Below are 26,732 nucleotides of genomic sequence, written 5' to 3' on the forward strand. Positions count from 1 at the left end.
TAAATTAATTTACCGGTACTTGCCTTTAAGAATCCTGACAGGCTAACAAGGATAAGTGTTTATTAAATCACATACATCATTTTTTTACAAACCTAACTCAGTGCTTTAACTGAAAGTGCACAGTGCTTTCATTTGCTTTCACTGATAGCTATAAGAACAAAACTTTTCTTATTCAATGCAAAATAACTATAATAGAAGTAGAAAAAAGGCAGAAAATCATAAGAACCAATGTAAATTTGTTTTTGTAAACAGTCATTCTGGTGAGTGAATTGGGTAGTTTCTAAATTTGTTATATAAATATATAACAAATATAAATATATAAAATAAATAAGGAATAAACTTTGAGGATTTAGAGAAGGAAAAAGACTTTGTATAAATGGGTGGGGAGAGTGTCTGCCAGGGGTGCCTAACCCCCAGTCCGTGGACCAGTACTGGGCCGCAGCATGCCAGCAACCGGTCCGCACAAACAAAGCCCCACCTGTGGGATGCAGGCAGCACACAAAACTACGCACTCTCCAGTCCGTGGAAAAACCTCTCTCCACGGAACCGGTCCCTGGTGCCTAAAAGGTCTATGCCATACATAACTATATTAGAACTTTATCTTCCTAACTCGTATAAAGAAGTGTAAAATATAGTGCTCTGCTTCAGTTTTCTTTTTGAAGAATTGCTTTTGAACACAAGTGCTTAAATGCAGCACCTATTTACACTCATTGAAGTAGCTGCGTGTTTCCAAGATATTGTTTCAGTGAAAAACCCTACTGAAAAGGCTGCCTAACCTTGAAAGGGTGCAGCTGCTTTAATAAATCAGATACAGATGCTACAACTATGCTCTCTTGCATTCTGATTTTTTTTTAAAAAATCAGATGTGAAATACTAATTCAGATGTGAGATGAAGAACTATTTATATTTAATTGTAAAATCAATATTTATGTTTTTAAAAAACAGGATAAGAAGACAACTCAAAAATATTTGGAGAAGTGTTTGTTTCTTCACTTCATTCTTGTCTTATATATATCTGTTCATCAGTTGCAGGCACATGTACTGCACATACACACAGTTGATGCTCATATTCAACTTCTTTCTTTTACATGCAACAGCTTTAGATTTGCCAATATAAAAGCTGTGATCAGAAGCTGACTTACTTTTCAAATTGCATTTTAAAGATCTCTCTTGTTGGGAAAATACATTTATTCAAACATTATGGAAGTATTTATAGCCTTGAAACCAAAACTATACCAATGTTGCCACTTCAGAGAACCATTAACTACCAAAACTGGGAAAACTCAACAGCATATGGAATAAATCTGATTCATGACATGAAATCCAAATAGGTTATTGACGTTGTTTGATTGAAGTTTTACTCACATGAATTTGGTTAAGACTGAACTAAGAAAAAAAAATAACATAAAAAAGCCAGTGTCTTCATATTGCTTTTGTAGTGAGGTCATGGTATAGAAGAACTTTTTTTAAAAAAAAATACATGTTTTATGCTTTATTTTCATGAAAATTAAAAAGAATTTCTCTTTAAATATTAGGATAAATAGTATTTTAAATGATTTTAAAGATCAAATTCAAAACCAACGAAAGTGGATCGAAAGTGAGTTGAGGAGATCTGAACAAGAGCAAATCCATCTCACAAACCAGCTGTTTGCTACAATCAAGGACAGATTGGTAAGTACGGTTGTAATTCATGCAAAGAATACAAGCATAACACGCTTTCTCAAAAAGCTGCTTTTATAAAAGAAGAGCAGATTTTAAACAGAAAAGTGTTTAGATCTGGTTAACATTTTCAGTGATCTCACATGAGTAATACTGGCTCTCTGAGTGATGGAAATGAGGCAGCAGAGAATTCGGGGGAATAAGATGGTGAGAAGACTATCTCACAAAAAACCTACAACAGAAGTACAGAAATCAGGAACACCTGAAGGGAGTATAAGAGCCAATCAGATTTTATTACCAGACGTTGAAAGGCCATCCATGTTTGCATTTTGTGTTCAATATATTGCTGGAGAAAGGTAATATACTAAGGTTACTTTGGGGACCTGAGACAGTCAAGAGATGTATGGATTTTAAGCTGCTACATTATGGATGTTCTTTCAGTCGCAGGCAATAAAATATGCCATCTTAAATAAGTCTCTTAACAGATGGCAGAGTGTTCCTTTTTCAAACGGCAATCTTGAATTACAGCTTGAGTTTTTGACAAGAAGAAGGATGTTGGATTCATCCTTAGACAGAGTGTTTAGCTTCAGAAAGTAGCTGATCCAGGATCAGGACACTCGTATCTAAACACAACTTTCTTCAAATTTGTTTTTTGCGAGGGGGAGAGGAGCACTTGGTGTGATAAACTGGAACAGTTCAGTTTCAAAAGTAGACAATTTGGTTGTTTTATAAAATAATCTAAAAGATATACTGTGTGATTGCTAATCCTAAATTATTGCATCATGCAGCAAGTTTTAAATGTTGTATTTTATTGATTAAAACTATTGAAGCTTTAAATCAATGTTTACTAAGTGCTTTGATTTTTTTGAAACAAAATCACTGTAGGCTCCTCATCAGTTAGAAATGGCTCTACCAGTTTTAAATCTTCAGATTCTACCTTGGGATGTTTAACTTTTATTATGTTTGTATCTGCTTAGTAACTTAAAAACGTAATGAAGAACCTAATAACAAAAATGAATAAAAACATTTGATAATAGAAGTACATTTATAAAGTAGAATATACAATTGTTTTTCTTAAAGTATTAAAAACTATTTATATTTCGTATTTAACCACCCATTTCCTCAGAGAGGGGCTTATTTCCCACTGTTCAGTCAACAAGATTTCCCAAGCAAATTATAAATATTGGAATTACTTGCAAGCATACCATTTAAAATAAAAAGATGACAAGAAAAAAGTATGAGAAAGAGAAAAGCAATCTCATAGTCAAATTAAGCACTCTCTTAAAAATATAGTGTTTTTGTTCAAAACGTAGCATGGAGAATTGCTGGAGAGTAGACAAGCAGAACTGGTGTTGATCCAGATAGAGTCACAAACTAGATTGCCAAAAAATGATCCACAATTTTGAACAATCTAAATTGCAGAGACCAACCTATCTGAATTTAAGCCATAATTGACTAGGTTTTAATTTAAAAAAATAGGAAACCAATGTAGTTGCTACCTACATCTTTAATTAGTAACTTGGATCTTAGTTACAATGTTCAGCATTTTATGATGTTGGATCTAAACATGATGAAAGAGTTGCTGCTTCATGGCCAGTTGTTCATCTCATTTTCTTTCCAGACTTCTACATGAGCCAGAAAATAAGAGGCAGCATTTTTTCTCAAGTTCAACTGAAAATCTTGAAAAAGGCTTTTGTAGTAAATAGTACTATATACATGTCAGATCTACACTTCATGCAAATCATTTTGATATCCCACATTTCTTTGGATTTTCCTTGCCTTTACTGTACCAAACAATTTTTATAAGCTGAAACGTCTTCAGAGTTTCATAGTAAAATGTGTATCAAAAAATTTGGAAGCCTTGTACACCAGATTAGCTTTAAATCCATCTCAACTTCTTGGCTATTCCATAAAAAGTTAGTTACCTATTTTACTGGGAAATGAGATCTATCATTTTTGTAAATGTTTACAAATAAAAATAATTATAAAAATTATAGAATGTCTACAGAAAAAAATTAACAGAGAAGCAGGGTTAATTTCATTCCTTTATACTGAATGAATAAATATAACATTTTTAGTAGAGTAATTCTATTCATTTTTCACAATACCTCTTTTAAAAGGAAATAGTGGAAAAAAAATTGGAAGATGGGTTATACTATATCTCCAAAAGAATAGAAAACACAGAAAAAACATTGCAATTTGATGTGGAAATCAGTCAGGTGAAAAATGATCAAAATAAACTACATGCAAAGATTACCAGATTTGAAAAGCTGATGTGGAATGAACTGGAAGGAATGCAAAATGAATACAGATCAGGTGAGGTTATTTTTCAAACTTACATGCATTTGTGCATTTGCATGTGTGTTATATAGCCACACAACTTTATCATTCTCCAGATTACCAAATCATGGCATAAGCAGGAAAACCAAAAGTCTTCTTGCTGTGGTTCAATTTATAAATCTTTCTGTCATAAAGGCCAAAAATAAACTTTCAGCAGAAATAACCAATTAATTTGTTAAATAGAGAAATTGTCAATTCAGGTCTGTTTTGATTTCTAGTCTTACCAGAAAATATATATATACTTTTAATCAGTCTGATTTCAGGCATTACATTATTATGCACTAAAGGAGAACTGAACTAATTCATCTTAAAGCTGGTCACATTCGCTTAATTGAAAAAAAAATGTTCATAAAATATTTCAATGACACATTAAATGATAGATCAAATGATGACCTTAAGCTAAGAAGCAAGTTAAAAATTATTTTGAAATGCTGTATAAACACAAAATTTGATATTAATGATAATTTTATCAACTTTACTAAAAGATGCCTTATTTGCCAGGATTTCAATCTATCCGTGATTCTCTTGACGCACTCAAACATATACAGACAACAAAGCTGAAACTTGAAGAAGAGAAATTCAAACAAGATATGAAAAAGCTACGACGAAAACTCACTGAACTCAAAGACTAATACATTTTGTTTAGCATTTACATTTGTTCCATCAAGGAAAAATACTAAAAAAGTTTTAAAAGTTAACTTCTTGTTTCTACATTATCAGACTTGTTTTCCTGTAAATCTGGGACAAAAAACACTGTGATAGTGCTGAACAGACATAAGTTAAAATAGAAACACATTAACACTTCATTTATGTTTGAAAAAAAATAAAATGCAAGGACTAATAGTAAGTTGTGTAAGTCATTGCTTGATTTATTTTGACAAATCATTACAACCAAATATCTGCAATTATATCCTGAGGTTTACAAATTAGGAGCCTCTGCCTTTACAGAGAAGCTAAAACAACCTTACTAGCTCACTTGTGTAATTTTGTTATCAGTTATGAAAAAGACAAATACTTTTCCTAAAACATTTGTCTAATGTTATGAAGAACTTTTACAATTTCAATTGTTCTGCGAATTCAAATGAGAACTTTTACATGCAGTTTTCTAGCTATCAAATTGTTTTTCATTTTGTTTTTAATTCTGCTATTTATTTGTAAGAAGGAAAAAGCTTAAGTTTGCAAAAATGTAGCCATATGCCCATAAATATTCTGAGGAATAGATATGCAAGGTAGGTATGGAATTAGAAAAAAGATACAAGCAACATACCCCCTCCTTAGACCAACTCTCATGTACAGTACATTTTCTAACAATGAGATTCCAGATAAGTCACCATCAGTTTTTGAGGAGAAAATGTTCTTAAAAATTCAAATGGAACTTGCTTTGCAGTCTTCTATAAAATAGAAATCTGGTGGTTGAATAATGCAAAGGTTGCTGTGTAACATTTCTGTTTCCTGAAAGAAACTTCATTGCAACACTTCAAATAATTCTCTGAAGAAAAAATACTAAAGCATCAACTATGAGGTTCCATCAGTTCTGATGGAATTATTTGAGTGAATAGGAAGAATTGGGGCCAATAACCTGAAAGGAACCTATTCTTTAACATAGCAGTTCCAGTAGTAATATCCTCAAGCTGTAAAGCACTGGGGAAAGTAATTAATTTCTCCTCTTCATGTTCATTTTTGGGGGATTATATTTGCTTCTGTATAGCACTGAAACTTGATGAAGAATCTTAGGTTTATAGGCTAGATAGTAGTAATCTTATAAACAGTAATCTTATAAACCAGGGGTCTTCAAACTTGACCCTTTTATGACTTGTGGACTTCAACTCCCAGAATTCCTCAGCCTGGCTGAGGAATTCTGGGAGTTGAAGTCCACAAGTCATAAAAGGGCTATGTTTGAAGACCCGTTATAAACCCTTTTCTAATGTAGGGAGGGAAAAAAACTGATTTTAAAAAATATAGAATTATTCTAATACAATAGCAGATGGTGTCCTTTATTAGTTTTTACCTTCTCAAATCCGACAGCCAAAAAAAGGGAAGGGGCACATAGTTCAAAAGGAGCAGGGACTAACTAGGCAAATATGGGAAATGTTTTTATAAACAGTAAAAATTCTGACATTTTCATAAAATGCAGACTGAATCATTTCGTCAACCTTTACGTCAGAAGTAGGTTCCGTAATTGATGTTTGCAAGGGCAGTACTGAATATGAATATCTAAAATTAAGAACTATTTCTTCAAAGGAACTATCCATTCTACTGAAATGTAGATTTACTGTAATTATCTAATGATTAACAGAACAACAAATATAATTTCACTTTAATGACAAACAAACTGATGGCCATTATCAATAAAAACCACATTACAAAAGAAAAAAGAAGAGCTTAATGCATTTATGTGAAGAATTTTTAAGAGGGGTTAAATATGAGCAATTCAGTCAAAAAGTATTGGGTCTCATATTTTGCATACTGCCCTTCCCAGAGTAGTTGGGAGTCAGACAGCATGTAAATATAATAAATTTAATTAAAGTGGAATTTAATGTGGAAGAAATATTTCTTAACCTTTCTTTTTCTGGTATATTTTATTGTGGAGGTGGAGGGGGGTGGCGACAGTAGAAAACAAGAGAATTTTAAATCACAGAAATGGCTTGAAATTGAAAGAAAAATACAACTCTCCATCCTTTGGCTCCAAATTATAGCCCAACATTTGTACATCAAAAACAATTTAAGAAAAAGAACAATGAAATAACATCTAGCTCTATTGTAAGGATGTCCTACTTCATATTTGCCATCCATTTCATGCTGTGTTCTAAAGTATTCTACTCTGAAACATCTTGAACTTGATGAACAAGGAGCATCAAGTACTATGGCCTCATATTATCCTTGAATCTAATTTAAACTAAAAGTATTTATTTTCAAAATGGACTCTAATGAAGATAATGAGTAACACAACAAAACTGAAAATCTACTTTTCTCAGGCTCTGCCCATCATCTCTCTGAAATCAAAGGTTTACTTCAACTGTACTGTGAAAGACAGCCATGAAACATAACATTAAATATAGCCAGGAAAATAATGGTTGGTTGAAATTATAAAGTTCTGAATTACAAATTTCTGCACGCAGAGTAAGATGTAAACAGTGTTTCAACAGATTTTATTGTTTCATCACCAAGTTAAAGGTTATTTATTTTGTTTGAGAAGCTGTAGAAAGATACATTGCTAAATAGTAAAAAAAAATGACATGGACAGAAACAGCAAAGTCTTAGCATACTATGAAGATAGACATAGTCCAAAGTTTATTTAACACATGGACGTATTATTAAGGCTCCTTTTTAAAGACAGAAATCTGTCACATTTACCTCTAGAGCAGAGATCAAAACCTTTCTGCTTTCCAAGGTCACTAGTATTCACTGTAATTTCTCAGTAGGAGCACAGATTAGGTATACTTCAATAGAACTTCAATTGGATAGTTTAATAACTGATTCTCTTTAATATAAATTGGACTGTTAGCACTTATGATTTAAAATCAAGGTATTTGTCATGAAGATGTTGTTTCCAAAAGCCTCCAAAGTTATTCTGATTCCTCACTAATGTTTGTGCTAGGAGTCTGCTGCTGAGAGTTTCTTGTCTAATTCCAAAACTCGAATATCTCCATTAGCTTTGGCATTTGCTGTAAGAGCCTGCAGAATTCGGAAAGCGGAGAAAAAAAGAATTACGCATTAATGTGAGTATCTCAGAGTATAAGAGTTAAGGATGTTCACTTACTTGCTAATCAATCACAAGCTAAATAGGCCACTTAGTTGTATGTAGGGATTGCAAAACCTTCTGAGCCAAACCATTCCATGCAGGGGACTGCTGCTTTAAGGTAGTCTGTACCTGCTCTGAAACATCCATCTTTCAGATGTTTGGATTATATACAGAATGAAATGGGGCTGAAGAGTGTGAGGGTGGGGAAGAAGAACAGGCCAAAGAGTGAGGGTTTTCATTGTTAAGGGCACATCTAGGCATCAGCAGCAGCTTGTGAGAGGCAGGAAAAGTGCTAGGCAAGTGCTAAACCAATGGGGGCAAGCTGTGCTGGGAATTTGAACTTTATTGCAAAGACCATTGTAATAACCAAGAGGTGCAAAAGTAGATACATTAGCAGCAACTAAGAGGAATTGGAGAGAGAGGGAAGAGATAAGGAAGATTGGAAGGCCTATAGGATCTGCTGCACTGGGGCTTTAGCAGCAGTAGTTTTGGGGGGGAGCAGAGGAGCAAAGGGAAGCACTGAGATGAGGGGAAACATGGCCACCCAGAAGTAAAGGGAAAGGGAAGTATCTCAGCATTGTTCTGCTAGCCCTGTAAAATCATTAGATGTCTTTGAATTTTGTTTCAGCTGAAACCCAGCAACACCAAAACCTATTTTGGATTTTCATACACAGCTAACCCAAAAGCATAATTTCCAGAACAAGATGGTTTGTTTGGGGTTCGAAAGAAAACATAACCTGTGCACACCGCTAGTTTTGCAACTTACAGTTTGATGTCTGGTTAGTGAGGGGAGTTAAATAAGTAATGTACTATCCTCCATGCTATTTTTAATTTTTATTCTATTTTTATTTTTCTTAGTTTATTCTTCCAAGGATTATGGCAAGATAGCCAAAGTCCCCATCCCACCTTTACTCTGTTCAATACTTAAAACTGAAACAGGTCACAATTGGTATGAACATGTAAGAGGTGAGGGTGGGGGAATCTAATGACTCCTTGCACTTAGCAGTGGTAACTGTCCTTTTTGTTGAAAGCAGATCAAGTACTTCAACCATTGCTACTTCAGATTACATTTATTATATGAAGGAACAAAAAGGAATTAGGGGAAAATAGAAGAACAAAAGGGCAGTTCAACTAATAGTACCTTTTTTGTCACAAATACCATCCTCCAAAAGGTCAGATTCGGCTCAAACCTGTTCACCTCCAGGGCCTTGCGGTTGAGAGGCCAGATGTCTCGTTGAAAGGCCTTTGTCAATTGTTTATTTTTGGTATCCATTGTGGGTTTTAATCCTCCATTATTGTTATTCTTTTTTTTCCAGAATCATTTTAATGTGTGGTCAGCTACTCAAGAGTTATATTTGCAGGATGGGCAGCCATATTAATAAACAATCCAATATTAAGGGACTTCCGGTTTGTGTCACAGTGAGATGGGACGCAGGAAGGCAGGGCTCTGCCTTCCGTGCCCAATTTCGCCCTGCTGGGGGCTCTAAAAAGGGCCTAAAATCACCCCGAAGAGGCGATGGAAGAGGAGGAGTGCTTTATAGATCATGGAGAAATGGCGGTCTTTCCGTTCAATCCAAGGAAAGCCCTCCAAACCGGCAGGGGAAAGACCAGCTACATTCCTGTGGCCGGCCATTAGCTGCTGACAACCGAAGAAGAAAAAAGCACTACTTAATACATCGTAAACAACATGTTTGGAACTGGATGAGAATATTGATCCTTTCTTTACTATTTTACAACTGAATTTCCTGGGAAAGGCTCCCAAGAAGCTAAAACCTCCGAATGTAACAGAAGTGGCATTTTAATTTTATGGGGGACAGAAACATACAATATTGAAATGGAAGTAACATAAAGCTACAGCTTTGATAAATTTGAGAACTGAGATAACTGTTAAGATTTTCTCTTTGAAAAAAAAACATTGAGGTGAAATATAAGAAATCAATCATTTGTTTTTAAGAGTGGAAAATGGACTTTGAATGACACCTAGTGGTGGATTTGTGTATAGCAGTATAATTTGTTTCCTGGTTCCTTGGTGATTCCTAGCTTGGGAGAACAGCTAGCAATAAAGGAAAATATTTTGGCATACTTATCACCCTGACCTTCTTGGATTATAAATACCTACTGAGCTTGGACTTTTAACTTTAATAGCTAGTGGGAGAGAAAGAAAAATTTGACCTTGGACTACGCCTGGCTGGGAGAGACCTTTGAGCTGTTTTCACAGAGGTTGAACATTTTGAACACTTCGAACATTGTGGATTACAACCTTGCCTGACAATTTTTGGATACTTGAGACAAAGGATTACTATAAAATATTGTTCAGAACTGAACCTATACTTTGGAATCTATTGGATTATAAAGGATACATATAAAGACCAGAAAACTAGAGGAAATTTTGATCTACTCTTACTGAGTCTGGTGACAGTAAAGGATCTCAAGGAATGATGCCTCAAGAAAAAACAAACACCTTTCAGAAAGAAATATATTCTATGCTACAACTAATTCACCAAACAATTGTTGAATGCAAAAAGGACATAAAAAGAAATCACAATGAGACTAAAAGCAATTTAGACAATATAAACGAGCAAATCTCTAAATTCAATCTACAACTAGAAAGTTCTCAGATAATGACTACAAAGTATGAACAAATAATCCAGAAGTCAGAAGACGAAACAGAGGAAATGAATTTAGAGATGGAAGAGATAAAAGAGAAATATAAACGACTATATACAAAAAAAATACTGCAGACTTAGCTATAACAATAAAAATGCAAAAGACCTTTTACCCCTTAGGTCTGCAAAATATATCTGATGGCAAGAAAGATTTTAAAAAGGGGAATATAGAGCTGTTAAGGGAAATGTCACAACTTGGGAGACAGGGAATGAAAAGAGAAATGGGGGGAGAAAGGAACTGGGAGTTGTTTAAGGAATATAAATGGGCAGAATTCCCCCCAAAAATACCCTACCTAAATTATCTTCTTCATTCCAAGCAATTTTTACAAAAATAGAAAGAAAATTTCTGGGCGATCTAATTGCCCTGGCTTGGAAAGCAACTTGGCAAAGAAAGAAAGCGAGAGTCAGATTTAAAAAACAGAAGATTTGACTTTTTAGAGCAGGAGTATCAAACTGCCGGCCTGTGGGCCAGATGAGTCATCCGGAAGCCGCGCCCACCCCATTGCTGGCAATGGCAAAACCGTCTCGATATGTTGTGCGACGTCACATGACGTCGGGAGTTTGACATGTCTGTTTTAGAGGGAGCATATGTTTAAATACTTGTTTGAATAAGATTAAAAGAACGGATGACCCTTAGATATAATTAGACTTTTATAATGAAAGATATGATTTAGAATTAAGATAGCATTTTTTTCTCTTTTTTTGATATGGGAAATATGAAGATAAGAGGGTTGATTTGAATAAAACTTTTAGCTATATAAATGTAATTAATATTGAGAAAATCATAACTGATAAACATATTTCAAATACTGATGGGAAATCAAACCTTAACAAGAGCACAAAGAACAGGATATTGAATAATGAATTGACATTATTGATTTGTGAATTGATATCATTGTTATTTGTATGATATTAGTAAAGTATGATGAAGATGCTTATATCTAACTTTGTATACATTAACAGTACCAAAAATTGTAATGGTGTAATGAGGGGAAAATGGAAAAAATATGGAGAAGAAAGAAGGATCAGGGAAAAATACTGAACTGTGTAGTATTGAACAGATTTATATTGAAGAAGTTAATGTTAAATATTTGAACCCAGACAACATGTTGTTTACTAAGCACTAAAGACTAATTTTTAAAAATTAATAAAACTTTTATAAAAAAAACCCAATCCAATATTAAGGAAAACTCTTTAATTGCTGAAATCACTGTCAACTGTAATCAATGTTCTCTATTTTTTCTTAATAACCTGATGGTTACTGTTCATCAACTGTATGATTAATGAGCACTTTTGATTCATGAATACATTATGGTATATCACATTACTTTCAGTATTCCAAATATTATTTCTTTACCTAACATACTTTAACTATATATTTAAAGTTCTTTAACTATCTTTCTTCTAAAAAGATTAAAATGAGTGATACAACTTATAAATGCAAACAACTGAACTGAAAAAAGATACAACAAAATCAAATGTAGCTTACTACAAATATAAAATTGTAATCCTTAATTAAAGCTATTAAACACAAATTCTAATGGTGTTTCCTGAGAAGAATATTCCGTAAGTGCAATGTTAATGTTTTTTTTTGCAAATGAAATTCAGTATATTTAATATATTCACCTAAATAAATAACACTGGGACATATTAAACTCCCAAATAAAGCATTGAGAAACTTATATATATAAGTTATATATATATATATATTTATAAAATATGAAATGGTTCTTACGTCTATTAATTCATAATCATTTTTGGCATATAAATGTCTTAAGAGATACCATCGGGCAACTGATACTACAGTTTCTGGAAATCCAGATTGATATACCACTCTCTCTAACATACGACGTGTTTCTCTACAAAGAAAAAGTAGAATACTGATTATTATAAGAAGTAATAAGAAATGGCAAAATAAGTACAAATCTGCAGCATTTTAGATATTCAAATATATACTTATATTTACATGAATTCATATTTACAAGTAAGAATGATTTTCTCTCAGTACAAATGAGCAGAAAAAGGTTATATTCTACAATATAAAACTAAATATAACACATTATTAAAAGAGAGTGAAATACTGAACTGCCCCATTAAGATGATGCAGAAACAGCCTGTTAGATAGATGTGGACTGTTTACAGGTGAGAAAATGTCTTCATTATCTCTCAATCAGACTCTTGGTCCCAGTTCAAAGAATATTTCCATGCAAGCAAAGCTGCTGTATAACAGCCAGAAATACTGGTTTGAGTTTCCTATAAAGCTCCCAAACAGGCAATTTATTCTGCAGTTTTAAATGGCCTCTGACAATAAAACTTTCACAGCAATTTGCAACAACCATGTCCTCACAGGGAAATAACAAGTTTAGACCTTGACCATTAGGGATTTTGTCTCCATCAAACAAGACTCTCTACTGCAGTGTTTCTCAACCTTGACGATTTTAAGGCATGTGGACTTCAACTCCCAGCAATGCTGGCTGTGGAATTCTGGGAGTTGAAGTCCACATGCCTTAAAATTGTCAAGGTTGAGAAACACTGCTCTACTGCATCTTATTATAATTTTATAATTTATGACAGCAACCCTCAACTGTTTTCTATTTTATGCTATCTAGATATTTTTGAATTAGGGTAAATAAAAATGTAGCGACATTCATAAATGAATGCCATGTAATACACAAATCCATACCCACCGTGAACCCATTTTGCGATTATATTGCATAAGTGCTTGAAATAGAATACCCAGCGGACAGAAGGAAATTTTCATAGCTTCTGTTGTGGCTTCTTGAACTAGAGATGGCCAGTGATCATTTGAAACATTAGCCTTTAAACAAACAAACAAAAAACGAAAAACCAGTTACTTATATCTAACACCATTATGTCTCGCAGCAATTAAGAGCTACAAATAGTTTCATAGTGATATATCATCTTTTCCATTCACCTCTTAATTAGTATAAAAAGTAGCATCAAATTCCAACATAATGAAGTAGCTTTCTAGCTCTTTTGGTAAAATGGATTAGTCAAAGCTACTAATGTTACCAAATATTTATTTAAATCTATTTTTTATGCAACTGTTCCCTCCATATCGACAAAAAGAGGTCTTAAGTCATGAATATTATTTTGAAACTCTCTAATCAGTATCCCCTTTCATAAGTAACCCACCATATAAAACTATACTCCCCACTATTAATTATTTTAACAAAGAATTCTTGATTCTACTAACAGAATAATGACCTGACTTCCAGTATTAAAGAGAAATCACTGGTTATTTTAGCTGTATGTACAGTATATGCTGTTAACAACTAAATTTCTAGAATTATAAATTTTAAAAATTCACAATCATGACAGTGTGGAATATCTTTTTTTTAAAAAAGCATAAATCTCTAAGAGCTATTTATAGCTGACAAATACTATTATTTCATAGTACATTTGTGATGAAACCTGATAGTACAATTTACTTTATCATACAATTTGCATAGACAAAATATCTTGACTGTATATTTTCTGATTCCTGCCATAATGGTTAATTGAGAAAAACAATTTTAGTATCACATTACTGCAATTTATTAATTTTATTATTTAACAATTTACACTCTTACCATACAGATTTCCAGGGCAAGTTTAGCAAGTCTTAGAAGACTAGAGAGTTTCCCACTCAAATTGCCTTGCTGAGATGCCAATTTTAGACTTTTTCGGTAACACATTTCTGCAGCAACCATCATTCCTTGTGACTGATAGACTTGTGCCAACCACTGGGGAGGGGAGGGGGAGGGGAAAGGAATCAAGTCCATTGTTAAAAAGCATGCTTTATGTTTAATTTCTAGTTTTTAAACATTACTCTAAGAATTGTGTTAAAAATGAAATTGCAAACAGCCAAGGTTATTTTAAAAACAAAAAAATAAAATGTCTGAAACTAAAATAAAAGAAACTCAGAAATATTTAACTCAATCTGGAATTTCATATAGTGATCTCCTGAATGGTTTAAACAAACACACTTCAATAACATTCATAAATTACATATAGATCAGTGATGGCGAATCTTTTAGAGACCGAGTGCCCAAACCACAACCCAAAACCCACTTATTTATCGCAAAGTGCCAGGGCCGCATTAGCATTGTGGCCTCAAGTGGCATGGGCGCGTAGCCCACTGGGTGGGCGTGGCTGCGGTTGTCACGGCTGACTGGGAGGAGTGTCTGGGGTGGGCCTGGCCTTGATGTTGCTCATGGGGGGGATGCCTGTGGGGGCCGGGCAAGGTTGAAGGAGATCCAGGGGGTCTCTGGTGGGTGGGGCGGTAGGCAGGAGGTCCAGCATAGATGGGGGGAGGCACGCAATCCTAGCTGGGACTGGGGGGCCATGGCAACGATGGGGATCTGGCTTTCCCTGCTCAGGGTGGCCTTTGGCTTCCTGGGTGTGGGCGTGCTCTACCACCTCTACTTGAGCTTGCTAGGCAAAGCTGGCTGCTTTGCCTCCTTTGTGCTGGGTGGGGCTGCCGCTCCGGGCAGCGGTGGTGGCCTAATGGACCTGTGCAAGTTGCTGGCAGCGGCAGCATGTGTGCCCACAGAGAGGGCTCTGAGTGCCGCCTCTGGCACACGTGCCATAGGTTCGCCACCACTGATATAGATGAACCTGCAATGAAGCCTGAGACTAAAAAAAAAAAAAAATTAAAGATCATGAATATAACTTTCCCTCCCCAAGGTGGTATAGTTGATAAAGGAAGTTATGCAAATATATAATAATCATCCTCTCTGGAGAGTTTCCATATCAATTTTCCTGACAGAGTAAGGATAACATTGGTAGGCTCTTTCCAAAAGGGGCAAATAAATCCAGGCACATTGTCCCAGGAAACAAACATCACTCATAAACAACACAATATTGGCTTTTGTTACTATCATCTATAAGCATTCAAACGTTATCATTGTTGCGTTGCATTCCAAATCAATCTCCAATATAATGGTTAAATGGGATAGCTGGAACCTGCTCAAATTAAGACTTGAAAGTAGCTGACCATGGTGCTGAATAGCTCAATTTTCAATTATGCATTTCTATGCTTCTGTTAGGCACAACCAAATTCCTTAATATTTTCATAATTTAAACTAAACAAAAATGAAGTTTACACCAAACCCAGCTATATGTTTATCTTATATCTACTTTTCTACAGATCTCTAATTTTAAAACATGGATCTAAGCACCTATAATTTTATTCTTGTTTCTCTTTAGGTCATGTAGTGTTGCAACTAATTATTTTACAAAAGATATTCATCACTTTGTTTCCTGAGGCAGGAGGATTGCAATGGATCTAGTTTTGATCTTAAAGTAGTGAAAATATGATCTAAAGTTGGGAGATAATACCCTTTGTTCCTTGTAATAAATGGATAACTTTTTGAATACTCTGAAGTTCTGTTCCCAGTACCATAACAGGGAATTAGAATTCTCTTGATTGGTCAATTCTGGGACCTGATGGAGTTACAGAATTTCAAAGTATATTTGGGGAAACTTTGTGCTTTATGCATACTGAAGTATAACTAAGTGAAGCCTTAGTTGCCACTTGAAATAATAGTTGGTAATGTCCCTAGGTCAGATCATAGCTGTATGATTTCTCTCTGCACATAAATTCCAGAAAGTCTCCTGGTCTTCTGACATCTTTGGGAGATGAAGCAAGTGTTGAAAGATGAAGAGCAAACATGGCCCTTATCAAAGGTTACATCTTGGTGGCAAGAATAGCAAGACACAGCTATTTTTCTTCTTTTCTGAAATCTGTGTCCAGTAGCTTTAAATTGCTCCAATTCCTCTTAGGGAGGGGTGGGTCAGACAACTATATGTGCTATGAAGAATATTTGAGGCATTTGTTTGATAAAGTAGCTTGGATTCCCTCTGAGTTGTGCAGTTGAATTGACTTAGGTATTGTGTAATCCAGGGGTGTCAAACTGCCGGCCCATGGGCCGGATGTGTCATGCGGAAGTGGTGCCCATCCCATTGCCAGCAATGGCAAAAACGTCCCGATACATTGCACGACATCACGTGACGTCGCGGGTTTGACATGTCTGGTGTAGCCTATTGGCTCCAAGGAAGTGAACAGAGTTCTCACAGCTGTAAATGTGTTCTTCCTGGTTGGCCAATGCCTCCTGGAAATGACATATGGGTCAGTCAAAATGGTGGTAAATATATCCTTGAGGGAAAAGGTGGTTGCAACTGCATTTAAGGAAGTAATGATTTGCCCCTCCTCAAAAAGAAAAATGGAGTTGAATAATATCCAGTCCATCTCCAACCTACTTTTTGGTGAAGGTTGCCACATAGATGGCTGGCCTACAATGTCAGAGGACTCTAGAGGAAGTAGATTATCTGGACCTCTTCCAGTCAGATTTCAGATCTGGGCACAGTATTAAAAGACCATTGATTGCATTTATTAATGACTTATACTCTAGAGATTGTGTATATCTGCATGAAGGAAAACAGATTCAAGCTCAACCCTTGCAAGACTTACAGTAGTTGCTATTGATTTGAGGGTCACAAGGATTCAGGGAATTTTTGTCTTCTGAAAAAGGTTGTGTAATCCCAGAAAGACCTGCTGCACAAATTGGGGATCCTCCTAAAATTATGGCTCTTACTTGAAGAGAAGTTTATAGTTGTTTCTCTTGCACAAATCCACCTTGTATGCCAACTGTAACCATTTCTGGATCAGGAAATCCTACCTACAGTCATTCATATCTTAATCACCTCTTGGAGCTGTTCCTGAAGCCCATTCAGAGGATAAAGTTGATCCAGAATGTGACAACACAATTAGTTATCTGCCTATATAACACTGCAATCCTGAAAACTGTCACATAGTTGTGTTACTTAACCTATTTGCAAGTGTATTGTGTGATTTTCTCCAGTTCTTGCTGTTCTATTCTGTTATCTTCAGGTACTTTTTTTTGTTTTTCTTGTCGACAATTGTTAAGTCTGTGGGTGTTACCGTGTTTCCCTGAAAGTAAGACCTATCCTGAAAATAAGCCCTAGATTTTTTTGGGGGGATGGGCCTAATATAAGTCCTACCCCAAAAATAAGCCCTAGTTTTGGGGTGAGGCGCATGCCTAAAAACCAAGCTAGGGCAGGGGTGTGGAGCTTACCATTGCAGCCAGACCTCCCATGGATCGACACTTGCCTCGCCTGCCCACTTCTTCCGTGGCCGAAGGAGCAATTTCATTCTGTACCTGAGAATGGAGCTCGGGCCTGCATTCCAGTCAGAGGCCTTTCCAGAAAGCCTGTGCAGCTGAGAACTGAGCTATGGATTCAATCCGTAGTTCGGCTCTCAGCTGCACAGGACTTCCAGAAAGGTCTTTGAAGGCAAAATGCAAGCCTGAGCTCCATTCTCAGTTGCAGAATGAAGCTGCTCCTTTGGCCGCAGAAGTGGGTTGGCTGGGCAGGGCTGTTGGTGCCGCTGCCACGAGGTGAGTAGAAAAGACCCCCCCAATAAATAAGACCTGGTACCTCTTTGGGAGGAAAATAAATAAATACATAGGACCAGATCTTATTTGGGAGGAAATGCGGTATATAGCAGATGCTTATTTCAACTGCAAAATCCCAGAGCACCTTAACTTCTTCATTTTTTATTACTTTGTTTATTTTCTGGTCCCCCCAGTTCTTTTATTTTTTATTATTATATACACAAAAATGTGAAATCACAGCTGCCAGTTATTTAGCTAGTGTAGGCTTCATATTCATCAACTTCTTCCCAAGAACCTAGGATGTCATAATGTTACAGCATAGTATGTGTACAGATCCATCCATCCATTATAAAGGCAGATGAAAATTTTGTCAATATGCAGATTTTCTAAGTGCCATCCAATAACCACTGGGACCACCACAGCCAATTTATGCCATAATCTTTAGATTTCGATTTTACTTTGTGATCTTCTCCAATTCTCTGTCTTTTATTCTAGTGTCCTCAAGTATTGGCACATCAATTATCTACACTTTCTTCTTTCCAACCACTGTTAAATCTGTTGTTGTTATGGGCCAAGACTTTATCAGTCTGTAATCAGAAATCCCAGAATATTTTAACCCGCTTATTTTCAACTATGTTTTCAACTTTATGTCCCCACCAATTGTTCATTACTGGCACATGTTAATTTTTACAGATGTTCCAGTGAATTATTTTGGTGACTGTCTTATGTCATTGTTCAGGATCAGTTTGTGTAACTTTCTTGCATGAGCTGAGTATGTGAGTTGCTTTTCTTTCTTTTGCTTCTTTGCACAATCTGCACTTTGAATCATCTGAAAATTTTTCAATTCTGGCCTTGATTGCATTAGTTTGATTAGCTTGCTCTTGAGCAGCCAAAATCAAGTCTTCAGTTTCTTTCTTTAATGTTCCAATTCCACTTTCTCCTCTGATAGTTTGTAGAAATTGGCCATGTAATGCTTTTCCTTTCCAACATTCTGTTCTTGTTTTTATTAATTATTTCTATACTCTTATTTGTTTCCTGCACATTCAGTAAGTTCCAAGTTTTAACTTGCATCAATTCTTGTTCTTGGCTGCCTTTTATGTAATCAGCCAATGCATACTTTTCTTCTTCAATAGTTTGACTTGAAGTGAACCTCTGCCTCCATTTCTGCCGAGCAGATTTTTTAAAAAAGGTAAATGTTTCCCCTGTCCAGTCATGTCCGACTGTGGGGGGCAGTGCTCATTTCCATTTCCTAGCCAAGGGAGCCAGCGTTGTCCGAAGACACTTCCGTGATGGGAATGTAACACATAGTGAACAGTCATCAACTTTTTTTGGGGGGGGGGTTTCAAATTGTCCAGTTCCACTTGGGTCCGGTTAATAATTCAAGCAATGTATTGTACATATGTAGTCACATATTGATGGCTTTGATAGTGTTTCTATAATATAATTTTGTATTTGAGTCTGGATAAATAATTTTCCACTGTTCAAACATTCATTTTAAGTATGTCCACTTACTGGTTCTGATTTATAATTAGCAGGCCATAATGATGCAATTTTCGAATACAGTTAACTTTTATTCTCTCTTTGGTTATAGTTCTTCGACAATTCCTACAGGGCTAAGCCATGGTTCCCCAGCTACCACTCCAGAGTCCCATTGCCCATGTCGCCAGGTGCCCAGGAACTCTAGTATCTATTGTACTTCTTGTTGATCCAAGAAATAATTGATCTGGTGTCTGGCATGGGTAACCCTTCTGGTAGAATACACTACTGCCAACATAGCTCTCCACCTCATTAGAGCATCACAAGTCCCTCCCTCACAACTAGGGATATTGTCATTATTTTGAAATGTTTAATTATTAAGAGAGGTACAAAGGGGATTTAGACTAAATGGAAAGAGGGATTATATACTGTACTTATGTCATTGGAAATTTTTGTTAATTCTACTAAACCTTTGTTGATCAATAACAGTTCAAAATGTAGAGATGCATTTCTAGAAAATAGGCTATGAAATGAAGATGTATCTTGTTATTTAAGAGATAACAATATAATGTCAATATTGACTATGTTTGCTGGGGATGAAGGATAAATGTTCTTTTTCCTACTTTCTCTTTTGGGGATGATTTCTTTTGTTTCCTTTTTTCCACACTTTGTCTTTATATATACAAAGACAAAAAAATATTCCTATATTAAGTTTCTGGTAGTTTTATCTGCTTAATATAATTCTTAATAAAATTAGTTTTAGAAAATAAACACTAATTTATTTTCCAAAATTTGTATCATCCAGAAATACTGAGACAACAATTCATTGCCTAGCTTATTCTTTGTTCTTTTATTTCTTGGACATGATGTCAAAACATTTTTTGCTTCCAGTAATGAAAGAGCCCTATTTTCTGGGCAAAACATCAAGTACATTTAAGTGCAGAAGAATGGCATTAAAGACAACTATGCAAAGACTACTTGGATTCTAAAAATCATCTGGAGAAGCCACCAACTACCAATGTGCTGATGCAAGATTAAGAATTATTGACAGTATTTATGGGCAACCTCTATTGACTTTAGCGTCTTGATGCTAAAAGCAACAGGGCAACTAAGCAGTCGGATTTTAAAATTTGCTACACTGGCAAAATGCGCAGACCAGCAGCTTTTGATTATAACACTTGACTGCAATGCTCAGAGAAATACATTTCCAACATGGGTAGACATGCCTGCTGAAAAAAATCTATGTTGAAAACTGTGCTTATCTACGATCTTCCAATTCCTAATTTGACCACACTGGTTTGGATTCAAATGTAAGGATGTTCAACCAAACTGACAGCAAGGTGTATATGCTATAGTCTGAGGTGGTATCTCTAAAGTCTACTCTGTCCACACAACATATTATTTTCCAATTTTCAGCAGGCTTTCGAGAGAGGGCAGAAAGACTACTTATTCATAGTACTAGATGAAGAAGTCCCCATACTGTGAATATAATACAGAGAACCCAATCATGGATAAATGTAGACAAACTTACATGCCAAGCTGTAATCAATGTGGAGTTGGAGAGAACTGCCTTTCGGAGCTCTTCCAAGATGGCATCAGGAAGCTCTTTGTGAGACTGCAAAAGTGGTTTGCATTGAACTTGTCTTAAGAGAAGGTACCACATTGGCTGCTCAGGAAATTCTTTTAATCCCTAGAGGCAAAAAATGATTTTAGTTCCATAGAAAATAATTAAAACCACTTCACAAAAAAGCAGAGCTGTTATTCTAGCAACACAATTTCAATAAGTCAAGGAATCCAGCTATTTCAGTTATCAGTGAGCAAAAAGAGGGGAGATAAACCATTGATTCTATACTTTGATTTGGTGAAATCAAAATATTTTCATGATGCTTAAAATAAGATTCCCAGCACATTTTGATCGAGCAGCTATGTTGGTTCCGTGTTTCATGTAGCGAAGCTATAACTTCAAACAAGTTTTACTGGCAATTGATGCATGAATAATTGCAATTCAATTAACTTCTGATATTTTTTAAATTGTATTTTTTTTTCATTTTTTGTGCTATTTATTTATGCTGTCAGCTTTGTTTGGGTATTTTTAAAATTGTGTTCATGCTTTGAAGTACTTGTAATCCACCAAAAGAACTTGGGTAACGTATTGAACATATTATAAATATAATAAAATGTTTGCAATAGACACTAAACACTGCTGAAGGTGTTACCTAGCCTAGTAACGAAACGTTCGGAAACCAACCCTCAAGCTTGGAGAACAAACCTTCACCCTCATATAATAAAATGTATTAGAGGCAATTGCATCTCATTAAACGTGTCACCTGCGCTTTAATTTACAATAATCCCATAAGGAACCAAATGAGCTAGTGAGAAGAGGCAAGAATGCAGAACAATAGTAAACTAAAGGCAAAATATTTCAATATTTACAAACAAGTCTAAAGTGAATCTCAGCCTTTCCACTGTAAGCAAAACCAGTAATGACACTGCTGCATATTTACCATTTCTTTTCGTATGGTTTCACTGAGATATTCTGAGAATATGGACAATATCTGCAGTAATTTTTAACCCTCTGGATCAGGCTTTTTGAGTAACCTTATCTAAAATTGAACAATCATAGCACAAGTCATCTTAACATTAATCATACCTTTTCGCAGAGAGCCTCAGCTTCTGAAGTTCTACCTGCCTCATTTAAGCCAGTAATAGCTTGGAAAAGAGACCACTCTTCGATTTCCTGAGCTCTGGAAGCTGGAAGATCTTTTTCTTTAGCTACAAAGCATATGAAGTTCATTATTTCATAATATCCCATGTATTAATCCCCAGTCTTTATAACAAAAAGTATGCTATTCTGATATCAGTAACAATAATTGTTTTGATATTAAAGCAATCCACATTTTAAAAATATATAACTATATTTCAAACTGTAAAATATTTAGCATGGTGAGAGAAGATTTTGGCTTTACACTATCTTCTACTCCTCAGATTCCAACTTTCCAGGAACCTTTGGATTCAAGCATTTTTCTGCTACAATCAATAGTGGGAAGAAATTAAAGTCTGCCTTTATGATAGTACTACAAGGGAGCAAAATTTCTAATTTGTAACAGTAAACTTATTATTTCCCAAAATAATTAACAGGATGTAGGCATTTAATTTGTTACATGAGCCACTGACATACTTGATCATCAGGAAAAATGGATCACCACTGGATGAATTAAACTCGTACATTTTCACTATGTAACTAATCTGTTTCTTTCACTGTAAGATAAATGTTTTTGTGACCTATGGAAAGGGTCTAGTTAGAATGCCATTTGTTATAGGACAGTGATGGCGAACCTTTTAGAGACCAAGTGCCCAAAAACCACCCCACCCCTGCTCCGCCCCTTCTGCCGCCCCTACCCACCTGCAGGGCCACCCACCACCTCCATGGCCTGCTGCAGATCGCCAGGCGGCCCTGCAGCACCATGGCGGTCACGCCCTCCACCCATGCCCAACAGTATCATCTGCGTGCGATGGGGTGCGAGGGCGGAGTCTTTGCCCGGCTGCCATGTGCTTGGCTGCGCTGCTCTGTGTGTGCTGCGCCGGGTGTCGACTCTCCTCTGGGGAGGCTGCTGGTGAGGGGGGCGTGGGGGAGGCGGGGCTGGGGCGACAGTGCGCCTGCCCACAGAGAGGGCACTGAGTGCCGCCTCCGGCACGCATGCCATAGGTTCGCCACCACTGTTTTGGGAGTTTTGTATTTGCAAGATTTTTGAATAAAGGAAAGTACAGTTTTTGGTTAGCAATGGTAATTGGGATTAGAATTTCTGTCACTAAGCAATGCAGTCATAAAATGTGACCATGCCACTTAGTGATGTAAATTCCAGCACTTCACTTAATGTGAATCCTATGTCATTGTTAAGTGCAACATCATGTGATTGCTATTTACAAACTTCTGCCAGCTTCTCCATTCACCCAGCTTGTAGGAAGCTGGGAAAGGAGGTCACAAATGACGATCATGGGACTGTGAGATGCTGCAGCATTGTAACGGTAAGCTGGCACCCACCTCATGTGAGAGCTAGAAGGCCCTAAGTCAGATAGTCTTCCTCACTAGTCAAAAAACCTGAGACTAGACAGATCCTTAATATACAATGTACGGATGTCAACCTTCTGACACTCTACTGCCAGACCTTCTCTGGCATGTCAACCAAATTATACAGCTTCTTTTCCCACAATGTTTGCCATGGTTGTTTAAGAGACTTACACATCTAGTCTCTAGGTTTTGCACAATTTCTATAATCATCCTTGAAGAACATTTTTTTCTATCTATCTACACTGCAACACAGTATATCAATATTTTCATTAATGATCATTTCAGTTAAAAACAGCAGTAAGAACAGTTGTTTTTAAGAACAAAAGCAGCCTTACTCTTAGCTGAGATTGCACCGACAATCATTTTTTCCAGATGTGTCTGCTTGGGTTGCTTATTATGCAGATGAACAGTTGTGTTTTCTGCATGGCAAGCAGCCAAGAGTACTGCCCAAGCTGTAGGATCATCTGAAAAGATACAAATACAAGGAAGAGGTCATTTTCAAATTATACCACCAAACTGTTGCATAATTAAACAAGTGGGTATACACAAACCATAAAACTTAAAGTCGACAATTAACAAATCACTACACCTTGAAGGCCTGAGTCTTATAAAAAACTCTGTTCTTAGATGCTTATTATTGTTTAGGTCCTTAGTGCTTAGACTGCTGAACTAGGACTGGAGAAATCCAGGCAAATGATCTCATTCAGTCACAAAGTGCACTAGGTGACTTCTGGCAGTCATTATCTCATAATGCAACATGCTGCACAGGATTACTGTGAGAATAAAACTGGAAAACATATACCACATCTGCTGTTATGAGCTGCTAGAGAAAATATGAATATAAATATAATCAATAAAGAAATAAATTAGTATGTAACTTGTCCTTTTTGTCTTAAATCTGTCAATCACTTGTTAAAATATATTCTGGAAAAGACCCTGGATTAGGTTCAAATTTAAGAGTAAGAATTATTAGCTCTAGATTTAAATATAAGTATCACCTGGAGAAAGATGAATTGCTTTTAGAATATTCTTTTTGTTTTCAGCTTTGTGACATCCTGTGGCCAGTTGATTAACTGTGGTATTCAGCAAGGCTTTCTGAACAAAAGAATACATAGCAAATGCATATTTTGACTTTCTTAAATAGAAAGTATTGCTCCAAAGTAATCATATTTTCAATATCAAAAACACTAACCTTCCCATGATTTAGATCAAGAATACAAGCAATACTTCCTGCCACAGCTCCACCCTGTAAGAGTAAACATTGATTAGAATATTTCAGAATATTACAAAACTAACTGTACATAGAATAATTCTGCTGCATTTGGCAAAAATGGTCAAATATACAGATTTAGATATTCTAACAAAATGAAGCCATGATATGTCAATTGGCTCTTTTATCCTTTCCTTTGTACATGTTTGTTAACATGAGATAAATCTGAAATTAAAGCATTGGGACTGAGGAAGAACCAAGATCTCTTAAGAGGCAAAACTGCATCCCACCCGCCAATCGCCATGACTCCATGGGAGTTCTGGTGGATTTTGTATCTTCAGTGATTTCATAGATGATGAAGTTAACATTATCCATAGTTATACAGCAGGTGATTTCCAGCTGGTTGAAATTTTTTCTCATTGGTGGAATCTCCTGTTTTCCTCTCCTGAATGGCTTTGTGCAGTAGCTCATGGGAGGTGGTTGTTTACATTTTTCTTCACCACATAAAGCAAAACTAGCAATGAAGAACAAGAAAAGAGCAACAGGTACCTACCATTTTTGGTGCTTGCCTATTAGCCATTAGCACTTGCCCATTTGGTACTTGCTCATTAGCCATTAGCCATTGGTGTTTGCCCATTAGCCATTGGAAAAAAACCAGGGTTTTTTTTAAGGAAGGAAAAGAAACCTATTCCTGATGGTTTGGGGAGGAGAGTGAATGGGTCGGTGTTTGAAAGGGGCCTGTACTTAACAGCTGAATTAACATCTATTTGTCTATGACAGGAATGTCAAACTCGCAACGTCACGTGATGTGTCGCGACGTATTGCAACTTTTTTTCCATTGCCAGCAATGGGGTGGGCATGGTTTCAGCGTGACGCATCCAGCCCGCGGGCTGGCAGTTTGACAGCCCTGGTCTATGAGAACAGTTCATTATTTCACTTTAGCTGTTAAGAAAATGGTGAAGACAAAATAAATTTTGCAGGAACTACATAATGCACATACATACCAGGAAAAATTCAAAACTACATTAGGCCAGCAAGCAATACTTGTAGAGGATAGTAATTGCCACCACAAATAGAAGAGAACATGCTTTTCAAAATAACAATTATTCCCTATTATAGTACTACTATAAATCACCTTTTCCATCAGCACATCTGCTATTTACTAAAGAGTTCCATGAATCAGCATACATGCATTTTAGCTGAGGAGAACTTTTGAGTGTGTGTGTAAAAGCAATGCCAGATACTAGCATTTTCATTAGAGATCTCAATCTTTTCTCATTAACGTTCCTCACATAATTGTGGAAGGATCCATTGTCATTGTTAGTTTGGCTCATGATATTTACTTATTACATCTGCTTTTACCCATCTTTCAGGATATATGTCCCCTAAAAGCAGCTTAGAAGCAATATAAAATATTGTAAATAAAAATGCAATAAATATTACTGCAAAAGAAAAAAAAAATCCTGCAGGACAGCTGGTAGGATTCTTTGTACAGGGCAGCTGATGGTGATGAATCTGTGGAAAGCTAAGAAAAGCCCTCACAGTGCAGTCTTCTGAGATGGTTGTCAGCCTATCTTCCTCTATTTCTTTTCAGAGAACCTTCCCACTTGGCAGGTAGTAATAATGACTAGTGTCTATGTGTGTGAACAAAATGGTACAACTAAGCAAGCTGCTATGTTATCTATCTTACATGAATGACTCTTATGTTTAAAAAACAATGTGACAATTGACAAGTAGAACATGTTGAAGATTTGCTTGTCAAAATGATTAAACTATAATGTTGATGCTAATTTTGAAAACTCCTTTTAGTACCATGTGCTCATTTAATAAATCTGTAATTCAGCATGTATGTACTGCACTCTCATCTATGCATATATTTACCTTGGCATTTTGTGGCACGTACCGAGGGACCAGTCTTGACAGCAGGGACCAGAGGGCAGAATTATCTGGGTTGCTTAGGTAAGAGATGGCAGAATTAAAATCACAATTTTCTATAAGTAGAATCTATCAACATAGACTGAAATTATGAAACATACTTTCTGTATAACTGTTTCTAATATAGCAGCTTCTAACGTATGTTTATAGTCCTTTTAATACAGTAAAGTAGTATATTTCAAGGGATTTTTGATGAAAATAGAACCAACTGAAAAAA

At 35.9% G+C, this 26,732-nt stretch overlaps 2 protein-coding genes across 3 annotated transcripts in view; one reads left to right on the top strand and one right to left on the bottom strand.

Moving 5' to 3' along the window:
• Positions 1-4,837, top strand: part of FAM81B (family with sequence similarity 81 member B) — a 32,480-nt gene extending 27,643 nt beyond the window's left edge. For both annotated transcript variants that reach the window (XM_015812682.1, XM_015812681.1), the window contains 3 exons: positions 1,536-1,671; positions 3,780-3,975; positions 4,501-4,837. In XM_015812682.1, the coding sequence (XP_015668168.1) occupies positions 1,536-1,671; positions 3,780-3,975; positions 4,501-4,631 (463 nt within the window). In that variant the 3' untranslated portion in view covers positions 4,632-4,837. The remainder of the gene's footprint in view (positions 1-1,535; positions 1,672-3,779; positions 3,976-4,500) is intronic.
• Positions 4,838-6,543: 1,706 nt separating this feature from the next.
• TTC37 (tetratricopeptide repeat domain 37) overlaps positions 6,544-26,732 on the bottom strand; it is a gene marked incomplete at its 5' end in the record, with an annotated part of 33,712 nt that continues 13,523 nt past the window's right edge. The window contains 10 exons of the mRNA XM_015812678.1: positions 6,544-7,674; positions 12,143-12,266; positions 13,095-13,225; positions 14,001-14,153; positions 20,833-20,991; positions 21,952-22,073; positions 23,706-23,834; positions 24,369-24,465; positions 24,563-24,616; positions 26,462-26,534. Coding sequence (XP_015668164.1) covers positions 7,594-7,674; positions 12,143-12,266; positions 13,095-13,225; positions 14,001-14,153; positions 20,833-20,991; positions 21,952-22,073; positions 23,706-23,834; positions 24,369-24,465; positions 24,563-24,616; positions 26,462-26,534 — 1,123 coding nt within the window. The remainder of the gene's footprint in view (positions 7,675-12,142; positions 12,267-13,094; positions 13,226-14,000; positions 14,154-20,832; positions 20,992-21,951; positions 22,074-23,705; positions 23,835-24,368; positions 24,466-24,562; positions 24,617-26,461; positions 26,535-26,732) is intronic.

This window comes from Protobothrops mucrosquamatus, unplaced genomic scaffold (genome assembly GCF_001527695.2).
Source record: "Protobothrops mucrosquamatus isolate PMUCROS unplaced genomic scaffold, P.Mucros_1.0 scaffold106, whole genome shotgun sequence".
Taxonomy (NCBI): Eukaryota; Metazoa; Chordata; class Lepidosauria; order Squamata; family Viperidae; genus Protobothrops; species Protobothrops mucrosquamatus.